Here is a 14,715-nt window from a genome sequence, read left to right on the forward strand (position 1 = left end):
CAGGACAAGGCAGGTCCCTTGTGCCGGGGCTGGCTGCAGGGTGTGAATGTGGGTGTGCAGCCAGGGGTGCCCAGCGCTGCCCTTGCAGCAGGGTCCCTGCAGCCCAAAGGCTGTGTGCAGGGGCAGGGACTCTGCTGCCTGCCAGGGTCAGCACTCGGCCTGCCCGGGAGCTCCCCATGGATCTCAGGGGGAGCTGAGGGGAAAGGAGAAACCCCTGGCAGGGAAGGGAAGTGCTGGGTGGGTGACGCTGCTCCAATCTGCCGTCACTCTGAGAACTTCCTCAGAGGGTCCCTCTGAAAGACACTGAGGCATCATTTACCTGATAGGGAAGGATGCTGAGCTTTGATGTTTTTCCCTCTTGGTGGGCAGGTTGGGCAGTGGGAGCTGGGAATTTACTTCTCTGCTTTGGGGGAGGCATCAAGAGTCTTGAGAGGGCTTGTGTGAGCTGCTCCTGAGCCCTTGCACAGGCAGAGATGCCCCTGGGCAGAGTCCTGCTGCCGGGAGGGGTGTGCAGGGCAGAGCTGAGCACACAGCCCATGGCATGGGCTCTGGGAGCACTGAGAGGGAGCAGAGCTGGGCACAGAGCAGCAGCTCCTGGCAGGAACAGCTCCAGGCAGCAGAGATATGGATGGGCAGGGAGTGGGGGGAAAGTGCAGCCCAGCCCTGGGGAGGGTGCGTTCAGGCAGCTCTCTTGGGGTCTACCACTGGAGGTGGCTGCTGGCTGTGCTCTGCTGCCCACAGCCCTTTGCTTCTCAGCGTGAGAGCTCTGTGGACTGTCCTTTGAAACCGTTCTCCCCTGCTTTCAGCACAGGACAGGTGTTTGTGGGGGTTCTTAAGATCAATTTGTGTGTGTGAAGGCACCTTACAGGCAGTGCAAGTTTGAGCACAGGGCAAGTGGGAGAGGACTGATGGACACTGCAGCTCTCTTGGTTCTGCAAAGAACTGAGACTTTTGGCCTGATGCAATGCTCTTCTGATTGTACCTAGGAAGAAGCCTCAGCAGGGTAATGACATGACTGGTGATGACGCTGAACCTCCCCTCTCCTGCTATTATGTGCTCAGTTGTGAATGTGTAAACTGAACTTCTCTATCTGACATCCCTCCTGTCCTGACCTGTCACAGCCTTTTTCTCCTCTGACACTGCCCCATGCCCAGAGGCAGCAGATGTGCAACGGCAGCTCCATCACCCACTTCCTCCTCCTGCCATTCGCACGCACGCGGGAGCTGCAGCTCTGCCACTTCTGGCTCTTCCTGGGCATCTCCCTGGCTGCGCTCCTGGGCAACGGCCTCATCATCACCAGCACAGCCTGCGACCAGCGCCTCCACACCCCCATGTACTTCTTCCTCCTCAACCTCTCCCTGCTGGACCTGGGCTGCATCTCCACCATTGTCCCCAAATCCATGGCCAATTCCCTCTGGGGCACCAGGGCCATCTCCTACACAGGCTGTGCTGCACAGCTCTTTTTCTTTCTCTTTTTTCTCATAGCTGAGTTTTATCTCCTCACTGTCATGTCCTACGACCGCTACGTGGCCATCTGCAAGCCCCTGCACTATGGGACCCTCCTGGGCAGCAGAGCTTGTGTCCACATGGCAGCAGCTGCCTGGGGCACTGGGTTTCTCAATGCTCTGCTGCACACGGCCAATACATTTTCACTGCCCCTCTGCCGAGGCAATGCTGTGGAGCAGTTCTTCTGTGAAATCCCCTAGATCCTCAAGCTCTCCTGCTCACACTCCTACCTCAGGGAAGTTGGGCTTCTTGTGGTTGCTGCCCTGATTGCTGTTGGCTGTTTTGTTTTTATTGTGGGGTCCTATGTGCAGATCTTCAGGGCTGTGCTGAGGATGCCCTCTGAGCAGGGACGCCATAAAGCCTTTTCCATGTGCCTCCCTCACCTGGCCGTGCTTTCCCTGCTTCTCAGCACTGCCACACTTGTCTACCTGAAGCCCCCCTCCATCTCCTCCCCATCCCTGGATCTGGTGGTGTCAGTGCTGTACTCGGTGGTGCCTCCAGCAGTGAACCCCCTCATCTACAGCCTGAGGAACCAGGAGCTGAAGGATGCTGTGAGGAAGCTGGTGACCAGATGTGTTTCAGCAGATATACACTGCTCGCTTTACCCTTGAAAGGGCTTCCAGTGTAGGTCATGACAGGCCATGTCTGTCTTTCCTGCTTTACATTTGTTTTCCTATTTCAATCTGTGATGATGTTGTCTTCATAGAAATGTCAGTTTTCATCTCCTAATTAAGTTGCCACTCGTGTTGTGTGACCCACAGACTTTGTGTCACTCTGGTCTCTGATTGTATTTAAGGGAAATAAATTATCATGCAGCAACTTCTTCTCTGTGATATGTCCTCACACGGCAGGAATGAAGGGGAATGAAAGCAGCTTTCTGGCTGCTCCAGCTGTGGGATGGCTGCTCTGTGCCTGCAGCAGGAAGAGCTCTTGGGGAGCCCAATGAATGGGGCTGTTGTGCTGGTGTGGGGAGATGGGATGGCATGGGGGGGGTGGGGGTCAGAGCTCTCAGGGTGTCCTGGGCAGGAGAGCAGGGGACACAGGGGTCCCTGCAGGGGACTGCTCTGCAATGGCACAGGCTGGGGCTGCCTGGCTGAGAACAGCCCATGGGAAAGGTCTGGGTGGGCAGGAGCTGGACAGGAGGCAGCAAGGGAGGACAGCAGCATCGTGGGCTGTATGAACAGGAGCACGGCAGGAGAACAAGGGAAGGGATGATCTGGAATCCTTCATCCAGGTTTCAGATCCCCAGTTCAAGAGTGGGTTTAGTAATGAGCTCATGGGGACCTGAGATCTTGGGAAGGGAAGGCTGTTGGGGACTGGCTGCCTGTAGCGGCAAGGAGGACATGGAGAATACAGAGCCAGGCTCCTCACCATGGTGCCTGGTGGGAGGACAAAAGGCAGTGGGGGACAGTGACAGAGGAGAGGTTCAGCCAGGACAGAAGGAAACCTTGTTCCCATCGGCTCAGGCAAGTGCTGCATCAGGTCACCCAGAGAGGCTGTGCAGTCTCTGGCCTTAAGGATTGCCAACTCAGCCTGAATCGAGCCTTGAACCACTTGCTCTGACTCTGCTCCTGACAGGTTCGACCTGAGACCTCCTGGGGTCCCTTCCAACCTCTGTTCACTTCTGATCCTACAATGATTGGCTTATGAAGGGTCACAAAGATGCTCTAAGGGCTGGAACACATCTCCAATGGAAATAGGCTGAGAGATGTGGGTGTTCAGCCTGGAGAAGAGAAGGCTCCAGGGAGATATCTTAGCAATCTCTCCATACCTAAGCAGGGCCTACAAGAAATGTGGAGAGGGGTTTTTGCAAGGGCCTGCAGTGACAGAACAAGGGGGAATGGCTTTATGCTGAAAAAAGGAAGATTCAGCTTAGACATTCAGATGAAGTTGTTCCCTTTGAGAGTGGTGCGACACTGGCACAGGGTGCCCAGAGAAGCTGTGTCGGCCCCATCCCTGGCAGTGTTCAAGGCCAGGTTGGATGGAAGTCAGCTTTGTTCTGAAGCAGTGCTTTGTCCACCTCTGATGTTCACAAGGGATGACAGATGAAATCCAACTTCATTGTAAAGTTCACTACTTGTACTCATGACTCAAGTGAGTCTGGGCTGCACAAGAGAGGCTCAGCATGGCCTTAGAGTCATTTGGACTGTGCTATTTATTTACTGGCATAACACGTTTGGGGGGGGGGGACAGGACTATAAAACATTCTTTGTATGACATAAAATCAGAACAATATTGAAACAGGGAGAAGTTCTCAGCTCCTTATAGCTTAGTGCAGAGCAAGGAGGGCTGCAGTGTCCATCAGTCCTTTCCCATTTGCCCTGTGCTTACAACACTTGTGTATGATGCCTTCACACACAAACTGATCTTAAGAACCCCCACAAACACCTGTCCTGTGCTGAAAGCAGGGGAGCATGGTTTCAAAGGGCTGATCAGGGAGCTCTCATGGGGAGAAGCAAAGGACTGTGCCCAGCAGATCATGGCCAGCAGCCACCTCCACTGCCAGACCCCAAGAGAGCTGCCTGAACGCACCCTTCCCAGGGCTGGGCTGCACTTTCCCCCCACTCCCTGCCCATCCATATCTCTGCTGCCTGGAGCTGTCCCTGCCAGGAGCTGCTGCTCTGTGCCCACCTCTGCTCCCTCTCAGTGCTCCCAGAGCCCATGCCATGGGCTGTGTGCTCAGCTCTGCCCTGCACACCCCTCCCAGCAGCAGGGCTCTGCCCAGGGGCATCTCTGCCTCTGCAGGAACCTCACACCTGGCACTCAATGGATCCATCAGTGGTGAATGGAGAAACATGGTCAGCCCCTGAGGAAAGCCTTGAGAGCTTCTTAGGTCTTCAGTTAGTTACTGGTGGCAATGAGCAGTGTGTAGGGAGGTGAGAGAGGGTGGAGGGAAGTCAGCAAGAAGCAAGGTGATGGTTCAGGGCTTTAACAAATCCTTACAAGCACGACAGAGCCCAGCAATGGAGAGCAGTTGGTGTCGGTAGGTGGAGGAGGAGTAGGTGTTCCTGGAGTGTGGCTGCAGGCCCTGGACAGACCAGAGGCTATCTGAGAACTTTCCCTCATGGGAACATGCCTCAGCGTGGCACATGGGGAATGCCCACTGCTGGGGGTGCCTGAACGCTGCTCATATTGCCCCATGAGCCCACCTTCCTGTCTCCCTCTCTTGCACTACCCAAACTTGCCTGGAATGCAGGATCCATCCCTGAGCCTGGGGAATGCAGGAATGCTCCAGGAGTCCCTGCAGGGGGACCAGCCTCTGCCCAGCCGGCTCGGGGAGGTCCCTCACAGGCTGCTCTTCCTCAGTGCCTTTGGTCCGGAGGTGGAGCATACGAGGGGTCACAGCTCAACCTGGGCAATGGAACAGGGCGCCACGGCCACATACGAGGAGTGGAGAGGGACTGACATTGGCACAGCAGAGAATCATGGAATCCCAGAGTGGGTTAGGGTGGAAGGGATCTTAAAGCTCATTGAAAGCACTACGACAGGTAGGGACATCTTCCACTAGAACAGGTTACTCATGTGGTCACTCCCGGAGCACCCCTGGGTGCACAGTGCCACCCCAATAACAGCACAACCCCCCCCAAACCACCTTGTCCTGCTTCTCCTATGGGATACAGGGTCAGAGCCTCAAAACAGACCCAAAACAGGACAAAAACACCCCAAAAAAAAACAGCCCAAAACCATCTTCTCCTGCTTCTCCTATGAAACGCAGGGTCAGAACCAAAAAACAGCCACACAAACAGGACAAAACCACCCCAAAACCACCCAAAACAAAACCAAAACACCCCCAAACCACCCCAAAACTATCCCAAAACCACCTTATCCTGCTTCCCCTGTGGGATACAAGGTCAGAGCCCCAAAAATGGACAAAAAAAGCCCCAAAGCACACCCAAAACCAGCCCAAAAATGCCTTCTCCGCCTTCTCCTACGGGATATAGGGTCAGAACAGCCGTAGAACAGCCCAAAAACAGGGGAAAACCAGACCAAAACATGCAAAGAAAACCACAAAAAAGGCCAAAATCACCCCAAAATCACCTTGTCCTGCTTCTTCTTTGGAATACAGGGTCAGACCCCCAAAAAGACCCAAACAGGACTAAACAGCCCAAAACAACTCCCAAAACAACCCCAAAACACCCAAAAAAACCCCTAAAACTACTTTATCCTGCTTCTCCTATGGGATACAGGGTCAGACCCCCAAAACAGACCCAAAACAGGACAAAACTAACCAAAAACACCCACAAAACACCACCAAACAACACCAAAACCACCTTGTCCTGCTTCTCCTGTGGAATACAAAGTCAGAGCCCCAAAACAAACCCAATAGAGGCAAAAACCAGGCCCAAACCAACCCAAAACCCAGAAAACAGCCAAAACCACCCCAAAACCACCTTGTCCTGCTTCTCCTATGGGATACCGGGTCAGACCTCAAAAACAGGACAAAAACAGCCCACACCCACACCAAAACCAACTTCTCCTGCTTCTCCTGTAGGATATAGGGTCAGAGCCCCAAAAGAGAGGCATAAAACAGGAGAAAACCCAAAACCACCGAAAAAACCAAAACAAACCCAAACCACACCAAAAACACTTTGTCCTGCTTCTCCTAGGGGATACAGGGCCAGAGCCTCAAAACAGCCAAAAACACCCACAAAACAGGAGAAAAACAGCCCCAAACCACCTTGTCCTGCTTCTCCTGTGGGGTACAGGCTCAGAGCCCCAAAATAGCCCCAAAAGAGAACAAAACCACCCCAAAACATACCAAAAACCATGCCAAAACCACCTTCTCCTTCATCTCCTGTGGGATACAGGGTCAGAGCCCCAAAACAGACCCAAAACAGGCCAAAACCAAAACAAAACAGCCAAAACAGCCCTTCAGAAAACCACAACCACCCCCAAAAACACCTTATCCTGCTTCTCCTGTGGGATACAGGATCCATCCCTGAGCCTGGGGAATGCAGGAACCTCCTGCAGTGGAGGTGCAAAGCTTCTGTGAGACACTTGTGAGTGCGGGCAGAGAGCGGGGTGTGCGCAGCAGAGAGGGTGCTACAGGCAGGAAGCTGTCCCAGATGGAGCGCCCTGTCCCCAGAGCATGGGGTACCTTGCACCCAAGGACACCACCTTTCCTTTTGGCTCTTGCCAAGAAGTTCTCAATCCAGACCATTGTGTTTTCCCACTGCTCTCTCATGGTGCTTTTTTCTCTATACTGATTGCATCACCCATTCCTCTAGAAGCCTCCTTTAGATCAGCTTGCTGAGGGGTATTCACTCCACCTGCTGAATTGACACTGTAGTAGCAGCCTACAACTATGTGAAATGTGGCTGCAGAGATGATGGAGGTTTTCTTGCTAGCAGGAAGAGAAGGAAACCTCTGCAAAGTGCAGCTTGGAAGGTTCAGATTCGAAGTTAGGAAAGAGAAATGTCTCTCAAAAGGTGGACTTGTGGTGACTTGTGGTCACCCAGAGGGAGTCTGGCTCAGCCCATGGCTTTGTGTTTCAAGGAACAGACAGCGATGGGTGCAGAGATGGGACTGAAGGTACAGAAGTGCCAGGTGAGAGCTAGGTGGGAAAGCAAGATGGGGGTCAACAGCCTGAAGGGAAAGTGGTGCAGGCATGGGCCAGTGTAGGACAGCCTGCAGCAGAGATGACAGGGTTCTGGCATGGCTGAAAGGCCCAAAAGAACAAAAGGCCTCTGTGCCCTGGGCTATGGCAGTTGCCTCTTTCATCAAGGCCTATGAGGAGAACCTTCATTCTCAGGATTTCAGGCTCTTCCCTAAGGGCTGCAGTCAGGGCTTGGCCTTCTCACCATCAGACACCTGCACTTTGCCTTTGTCTCCCTGTAATCACAGCCTCCAGTTACTTGCTTTAACGAGTCCCTGGGGAGGCTTTGTCAGTAACAGCCCTCAGTGGGGCCCATTAATGCTGAAGGCACTTGGGGCTTTGTTTCTGAGTTGGACTTCCTGAGAGGTTTCCTCAGCACCTGAGGTTCATGGACTCAGCCCAAATACACCATGGGGCTCATTAGAACCTTTGGGTTTTGTCTTTTGGATTGCACAGCACATTGGAGGTTTCTGAGTGCAGGAAGATTGCAAAGAACAACTGATAAAAGTTCTTGTCAAGTGTTTGTTTTCATACTTTCAAGTTTAGAAATTCCTGTGCCTTCTGGAATGCCCGGCACAGGGATCACAAGAACCTGCCAGGGCCCGGCCGCCTTCTGCAATGCCTGGTGAGCTTCCGCGATCCTTGCCGGAGCCAGGAAGGTCCCCTTGTGCTCAGCTCCCAGAGACAGCACCAGCAGCTGCAGTGCCCAGGGGCTGCTCCTGCCCTGACACCTTGTCAGCACCTCTGACACCAGAAGCTCCTGCACACAGAAGGCTCCTGCTTTGCCCCCAGCACCTCTGCAGGCAGAACTGAGCTCCAAGCACATGAACAAGCCCAGTGCCTCCTCCTCACCCATCCATCCCCTGCTCCTACAGCTGGGATGGCACCAGCTCATCTCCTGACAGCTTCTCCTCCCTTCCCAGCACGCACCCACAATGTGTTTGAGGCCAACACTAAAACAGGATTGCAAAGTCAAAGAACACGGACCTGGATGTGCAGGGCAGCCCCGGGAGATGCAGCCTCCCGAGAGAGGGGAGGGCTCTCCTCTGCACTGGTTACTGCAGGGCTCTCCCTCCTCAAAGAGCCCACGCTCACCGTGGGGGCCCCGTCACAATGGGCAAATCCACAGCGACCGCCACGGCTTTGGGATGGCGGCAGCATCGTGCCCATGGCCACTGGGCACCCAGGGGTGCTCCAGGAGTCGCTGCGGGGGGAGCAGCCTCTGCCCAGCCGGCTCGGGGAGGTCCCTCACGGGCTGCTCTTCCTCAGTGCCTTTGGTCCGGAGGTGGAGCATGCGAGGGGTCACAGCTCAACGTGGGCCATGGAACAGGGCGTCACGGCCACCTACAAGGAGTGGAGAGGGACCGACATTGGCACAGCAGAGAATCATGGAATCCCAGAGTGGGCTGGAAGGGACCTTAAAGCTCAGCCAGCTCCAACCCCCAAAGGCACGGGCAGGGACACCTTCCACTAGAGCAGCTTGCTCCACGGCCCTGTGTCTCTGTGCACTCCCAGGGCATCCTGGGGATACCCCTAGAGAATCCCAGAGAATGCCTGCAGCACCTCCAGAGCACCCCATGGACCCAGTCAGAGCTCATGCATCACAATGACCTTGGGGACATGGAGACCCCAGGGGTGGCTGATTCTGGAACTCCCCGTGTTCAGGTGTGTGAGGTCACAGAACCCCATGGAACCCTTCAGAGGAGGCACCGGGAGACGACAGCTGCCCCACGGAACACAAGCTACCGGTGGAGGAGGCAAGAGCAGCTCCTCTGGTGGTTCCCGTCTTGGTGTCTCAGAGCTGGTGACGCCTGTGGACAGAGGAGCGTGGAAGGAGGTGGGTGGCGATGGCGATCTTGGGGTGCTGTAGGAGTTGCCAGAACACCTCAAGAGACTTCCCCAGAGTGCCTGCTTTGGACTCGGTGTGTGAGTTGGGCTGGCTGAGCCGGCAGCGGAGCGCTGCGGCTGCCGAGGGATGATCCTGGGATCTGCCCTCATTTCTTGTGGGGAAAACAAGGGCCTGTGGGGATAGGAGAAGGGGGAACGAATTTAACATGACAGAGAGGGGAGATTGAGATGAGATCTTAGAAGTTGTTCCCTGTGAGGGTGGTGGGACAGTGGCACAGGGTGCCCAGAGAAGCTGTGGCTGCCCCATGGCTGGCAGTGTTCAAGACCAGGTTGAATGGAGCTTCGAGCAAGCTGCTCTAGTAGAAGTTGTCTCTGGCAGTGGCAGGGGTTGGAGCTGGAGGAGCTTTAAGGTCCCTCTCAGTCCAAACCATTGTGTGCTTCCGTGATATCCTCAAGTCCCCTGGGGGGAAGTGAGTGAACAAGCTGTCTGTCTGGGTTTAAACCAGGACAGCAAGGCAAGGCAAGGCAAGGCAAGGCCAGGCAAGACAGGCGAGACCAGGCCAGGAGAGGCAAGGCAAGACAAGGCAAGGGAAGGCAAGGCCCATGAAGGGAAGGCCAGGCCAGGTCAGGCAAGGAAAGGCAAGGCCAGCTAAGGCAAGGTAAGGCTAGGCAAGGCAAGGCTAGTCCAGGTCTAGACAGGCCATGTAAGGCCAGGCAAGGCCAGGTAAGGAAAGGCCAGGCAAGGCCAGGCTAATAAAGGCAATGCAAGGCCAGGAAATCACAGGGAAGGCAAAGCCAGGCCAGGCCAGAAAAGGCCAGGCCACACAAGGCCATGCCAGGCAAGGCCGGGGAAGGCAAGGCCAGGCCATGCCATGCCATGCCAGCCGAGGCGAGGCAAGGCAAGGCAAGGCCACTCCAGGACAGGCAATACTAGGCCAGGTAAGGCAGGGTAAAGCGATGCAAGGCACGGCCAGTCAAGGGCAGGCAACCCAAGGCCAGGTTAGGCCAGGTAAGGCAAAGCAAGGCCAGGCCAGGCCAGGCCAGGCCAGGCAAGGCAAGGGAAGACAAGACAAGGCAAGGCCAGGTCAGGCCAGGCCAAGCCATGCAAGGGAAGACCAGACTAGGCCAGGAAAGGCAAGGCCAAGTAAGGCAAGGCCAGTCCAGGACTGGCCAGTCCATGCAAGGCCAGGGAAAGGCCAGGTAAGGCAAGGTAATGCAAGGCCCATACAGTAGTAGCAGTGCAGGACAGGTAAGGGCAGGTAAGGCAAGGCCAGGCCAGGCAAGGGAAATCAAAGCAAGGCAAGGCTAGGTAAGGCAAGACAATGCAAGGCATAGCAAGTCCAGGACAGGCAATGCAAGGCCAGCTAAGACCAGGCTATGCAAGGCCAGGCAAAGCCAGGCAAGGGAAGGGAAGGCAAGGCTAGGCAAGGCAAGGCAAGGCATGGCAGTCCAGGACAGGCAATGCAAGGCCTGGTAAAGCCAGGGAAGGCCAGGCCAGGCAAGGCCAAGCCAGGTCAGTCAAGGCCTGGGAAGGCAAGGCCAGGCCAGGTCATGACAGGAAAGGCCAAGCAAGGCAATTCAAGTCAAGGCAAGGCAAGATAAGTCAAGGAAAGGCTAGGCAAGGAAAGGGAAAGCAAGGCAAGTCCAGGATAGGCAATGCAAGGCCAGGTAAGGCCAGGCAAGGAATTACAAGGGAAGGCAAGGCAAGGTAAGGCAAGGCAAGGCAAGGCAAGGCAAGGCCAGGCAAAGCAATGACAGGCATGGCAAGGCCAGGCTAGGCCAGCCCAGGCCAGGCCAGGCCAGGCCAGGCAAGTCATGGCAAGGCTAGGCCAGGCAAGGCAAGACAAGGCAAGGTAAGGCAAGACAAGGCAAGGCAAGGGAAGGCAAGGCCCGACCAGGCCAGGCAAGGCAAGGCAAGGCCAGGCAAGGCAAGGTAAGTGTAGGCAAGACAAGGCAAGTCCGGGACTGGGCAGTCCATGCAAGGCCAGGTAAGCCTAGGCAAGGCCAGGTAAGGCCAGGTCAGGCAAATCCAGGGAAGGCCAGCAGGGCAAGGCAAGGCAAAGCAAGGCAAGGCAGTGCAAGGCCAGGCAAGGCAACGTAAGGCTAGGCAAGGCAAGGCCAGTCCAGAACTGGCCAGTCCCTGCAAGGCCAGGTAAGGCAAGGTAAGGCAAGGTAAGACAAGGCATGGCCCATACAGCAGTAGAAATGCAGGACAGGTAAGGCCAGGTAAGAAAGGCCGGGCGAGCCCCAGCCAGGCAAGGGCAGTCAAGGTCAGGCCAATCAAGGCCAGCCAGGGCAAGGCCAGGCAAGGCAAGGCCAGGCCAGGCAAGGCAAGGCAAGGCAAGGCAAGGCAAGGTAAGGCTAGGCCAGGCAAGGCAAGGCCAAGACAGGCAAGGCAAGGCTAGGCAAGGCAATGCAAGGCCACTCCAGGAGAGCGACTGCTAGGCCAGGTAGGGCCAGGTAAGGCAATGCAAGGCAAGGCCAGTCCAGGACAGGCAACACAAGGCCAGATAAGGCCAGGTAGGGCAAGGCAAAAAAAAAAGCCAGGCAAGTCAATGCAAGGCAAGGCCAGGCCAGGCCAGGCCATGAAAGCAAGGCCAGGCCAGGCCAGGCAAGCCTAGGCAAGAAATGCCAGGCAAGGCAAGGTAAGGCTAGGGAAGGACAGGCCAGGAAACCAAGGCAAGGCAAGGCAAGGCAAGGCAAGGCAAGGCAAGGCAAGGCAAGGCAAGGCAAGGCTAGACAAGGCAGGGCAACACAAGGTAAAGCAAGTCCAGGACAGGCAACGGAAGGCCTGGTAAGGCCAGGCCGGGGCAGGTCATACAAAATCAGGGCAGCCCAGGCAAGGCCAGGCAAGGCAAAGCAAGGTAAGGCTAGGCTAGGCAAGGCAAGGCAAAGCAAGGTAAGGATAGGCTAGGCATGGCAAGGCAAGGCAAGGGAAGGACAGGCCAGACAATCAAGGCAAGACAAGGTGAAGCAAGGCAACACAAGGCAAGGCAAGTCCAAGCCAGACCTGGCCAGGCAGGCAAGGCCAGGGAAGGCAAGGCCAGGCAAGGCAAGGCATGCCCAGGCTAAGGCCAGGCCATGAAGGCAAGGCCAGGCCAGGCCAGGCAAGGCCAGGCAAGGCAATGCCAGGCAAGGCAAGGTAAGGCTAGGGAAGGACAGGACAGGCAACCAAGGCAAGGCAAGGCAAGGCGAGGCAAGGCAAGGCAGGGCTAGACAAGGCAGGGCAACACAAGGTAAAGCAAGTCCAAGACAAGCAATGGAAGGCCTGGTAAGGCCAGGCCGGGCCAGGTCATACAAAATCAGGGCAATGCAAGGCTAGGCTAGGCAAGGCAAGGCAAGGCCACACAAGGCAAGGTAAGGATAGCAAGGCAAGGTCTGTGCAGGACTGGCCAGGCAAGGCAAGGCCAGGCAAGGCAAGGCAATGCCAGGGAAGGCAAGGCCAGGCCAGGCAAGCTAGGACAGTCCAGTCAAGGGCATGCCAGGCCAGGCCAGGGAAGGCCAGGTGAGTCTAGGCAAATCAAAGCAAGGCCAGGCAAGGCACGGCAATGCAAGGCAGTGCAAGGCCACTCCAGGACATGCCAGGACAGGCATTGGAATGCCAGATAAGACCAGGTAAGGCCAGGTAAGGATAGGTAATATCAGGACAGACAAGGCCAGCCAACGCCAGGCCAGGCCAGGCCAGTAAAGAAAATTCAAGGCAAGGCAAGGCAAGGGAGGGCAAGGCAAGGCAGGGCAGGGCAAGGCAGGGCAAGGGAGGGCAAGTCAAGGCAAGGCAGGGCAGGTCAGGGCAGGGCAAGGCAAGGCAAGCTAAGGCAGGGCAGGGCAAGGCAAGGCAAGGCAGGGCAAGGAAAGGCAATGCAGGGCAAGGCAGGGCAAGGCAAGGCAAGCCAAGGCAGAGTAGGGCAGGGCAGGGGAAGGCAAGGCAGGGCAGGGCAATGCAGGGCAAGGCTGGGCAAGGCAGGGCAAGTCAGGGCAGGGCAAAGCAAGGAAGGCAAGGCAAGGCAAGGCAAGGCCAGGCAGGGCAGGGCAGGGCAAGGCAAGGCAAGGCAAGGCAAGGCAAGGCCAGAAAAAGCAAGGCAAGAAAATGAAAGGCCAGGCAAGCCAGGCGCTGCCAGGCCACACCAGGCAATGCAAGGCCAGGCCAGGCCAGGCAAAGTAAGGGAAGAAAAGGGCAGGCTAGGCAATGTAAGACTAGACAAGAAATAGCCAGACAAGGCAAGGTAAGGCTAGGCAAGGCAAGACCAGTCCAGGACTTGCCAGTCCATGCAAGGCCAGGTAAGGCTAGGTAAGGCCAGGGAAGGCCAGGTAAGGCTAGGTAAGGCCAGGGAAGGCCAGGTCAGGTGTTGCAGAATGGCTCCAAGAGCAAGGCCATGCATCCTTAGAGGCCTTGTGCGAGCAAAGCAAAGTGTAGGCCTCACAGGTAACCGGAAACCAGACGTGGGAGGAGAATGTAAAGGAAGCCATTTAGAACTAACCAATACTGTTGTGACTAGTAGGCGTGGCTAACACCACGCGGATATAAGTGATGTGCGCCACGACTAAAATAGAAGCTTGCTTATCACCCATATTGGGTTGGCGTGTCTTGCTTCTCCTCGCCGCTAACAGCCTTGCTTTCTCTAGCCTTGCCTCGCTTTGCCTTGGTTGCCTGGCCTGTCCTTCCCTAGCCTTCCCTTGCCTTGTCTGGCATTGCCTTGCCTTGCCTGGCCTGTCCTGGCCTGGCCTGGTTTTATATGAACTGGGCAGGCCTGGTTGGTCTGGCCTTGCCTGGCCTTACCTGGCATTGCATTGACTGTCCTGGACTTGCCTTGTATTACCTTGCCTTGCCTTGCCTTGCATTGACTAGCCTTGCATTGCCTTGCATTGACTTGACTTGCCTTGCCTTGCCTAGCCTTACCTTGCCTTGCATGGCCTTGCCTTGCCTTCCCTTGCCTGGACTGGCCTTGACTTCATGGCCTTGCCTTGCCTGGCCTTGCCTGGCCTTCCCTTTCCTTGAATTGCCTAGCCTGGCCTTGCCTGGCATTGCATTACCTGGCCTTTCATTCCCTGTCCTGTTCTTGCCTTGCCTTGCCTTGCCTTGCCTTGCTTTGCCTTACCAGGCCTTACCTGGCCTTGCATTGCCTGTCCTGGACTGCCCTCGCCTTGCCTTGCCTTCCTTTGCCTGGCCTTGCCTTGCCTTTCCTTACCTTGTCTTACCTTGCCTTGCATTGTCTTACCTTGCCTTGCCTTGCCCGGCCTGGCCTGCCATTTCCAGGCCTGGCCTGGCCTTGCCTTGCCTTCTTTTAACTTCACTTGCCTTGCCTTGCCTGGCCTTGCCTGGCCTTAGCTGGCCTTGCATTGCCTGTCCTGGACTTGCTATACCTTGCATTGTCTTGCCTTACCTAGCTTTGAATTGCTTTGAATTGCCTTGCCTGGCCTGGCCTGGCCTTGAATTCCCTAGCATTGCCTGGCCTATCCTTGCCTGCACTGGCCTTGCCTTCCCTTGCCTACCTTCCCTTGCCTTGCCCGGCCTGGCCTGGCCTGGCCTTGCCTTCCCTTGCCTTACCTTGTCTTGGCTTGCCTTGCCTGGCCTTTCCTTGCCTTGACTTACCTGGCCTAACCTGGCCTTGGGTTGCCTGCCTTCGACTGGCCGTGCCTTGCATTGCTTTACTCTGCCTTACCTGGCCTAGCATTGCCTGTCCTGGAGTGGCCTGGCCTTGCCTTGCCTTGCCTTGCCTTGCCTTGCCTTGGCTGGCATGGCATGGCCTGGCCTGGCCTTGCCTTCC

General features: G+C 56.1%; 1 protein-coding gene across 1 annotated transcript; it reads left to right on the top strand.

Moving 5' to 3' along the window:
• Nucleotides 1-1,147: 1,147 nt before the first annotated feature.
• On the top strand, nt 1,148-1,727 carry LOC133282353 (olfactory receptor 14J1-like). The gene has a single exon (XM_061478374.1). It carries the CDS (start codon nt 1,164-1,166, stop codon nt 1,704-1,706), a length of 543 nt encoding a protein of 180 aa, XP_061334358.1. The 5' UTR covers nt 1,148-1,163; the 3' UTR covers nt 1,707-1,727.
• The last annotated feature ends 12,988 nt before the right edge of the window (nt 1,728-14,715 follow it).

This window comes from Pezoporus flaviventris, unplaced genomic scaffold, assembly GCF_033815535.1.
Source record: "Pezoporus flaviventris isolate CSIRO_AGI_PZ_B2104156 unplaced genomic scaffold, CSIRO_AGI_Pfla_v1 ptg000116l, whole genome shotgun sequence".
Classification (NCBI taxonomy): domain Eukaryota; kingdom Metazoa; phylum Chordata; class Aves; order Psittaciformes; family Psittacidae; genus Pezoporus; species Pezoporus flaviventris.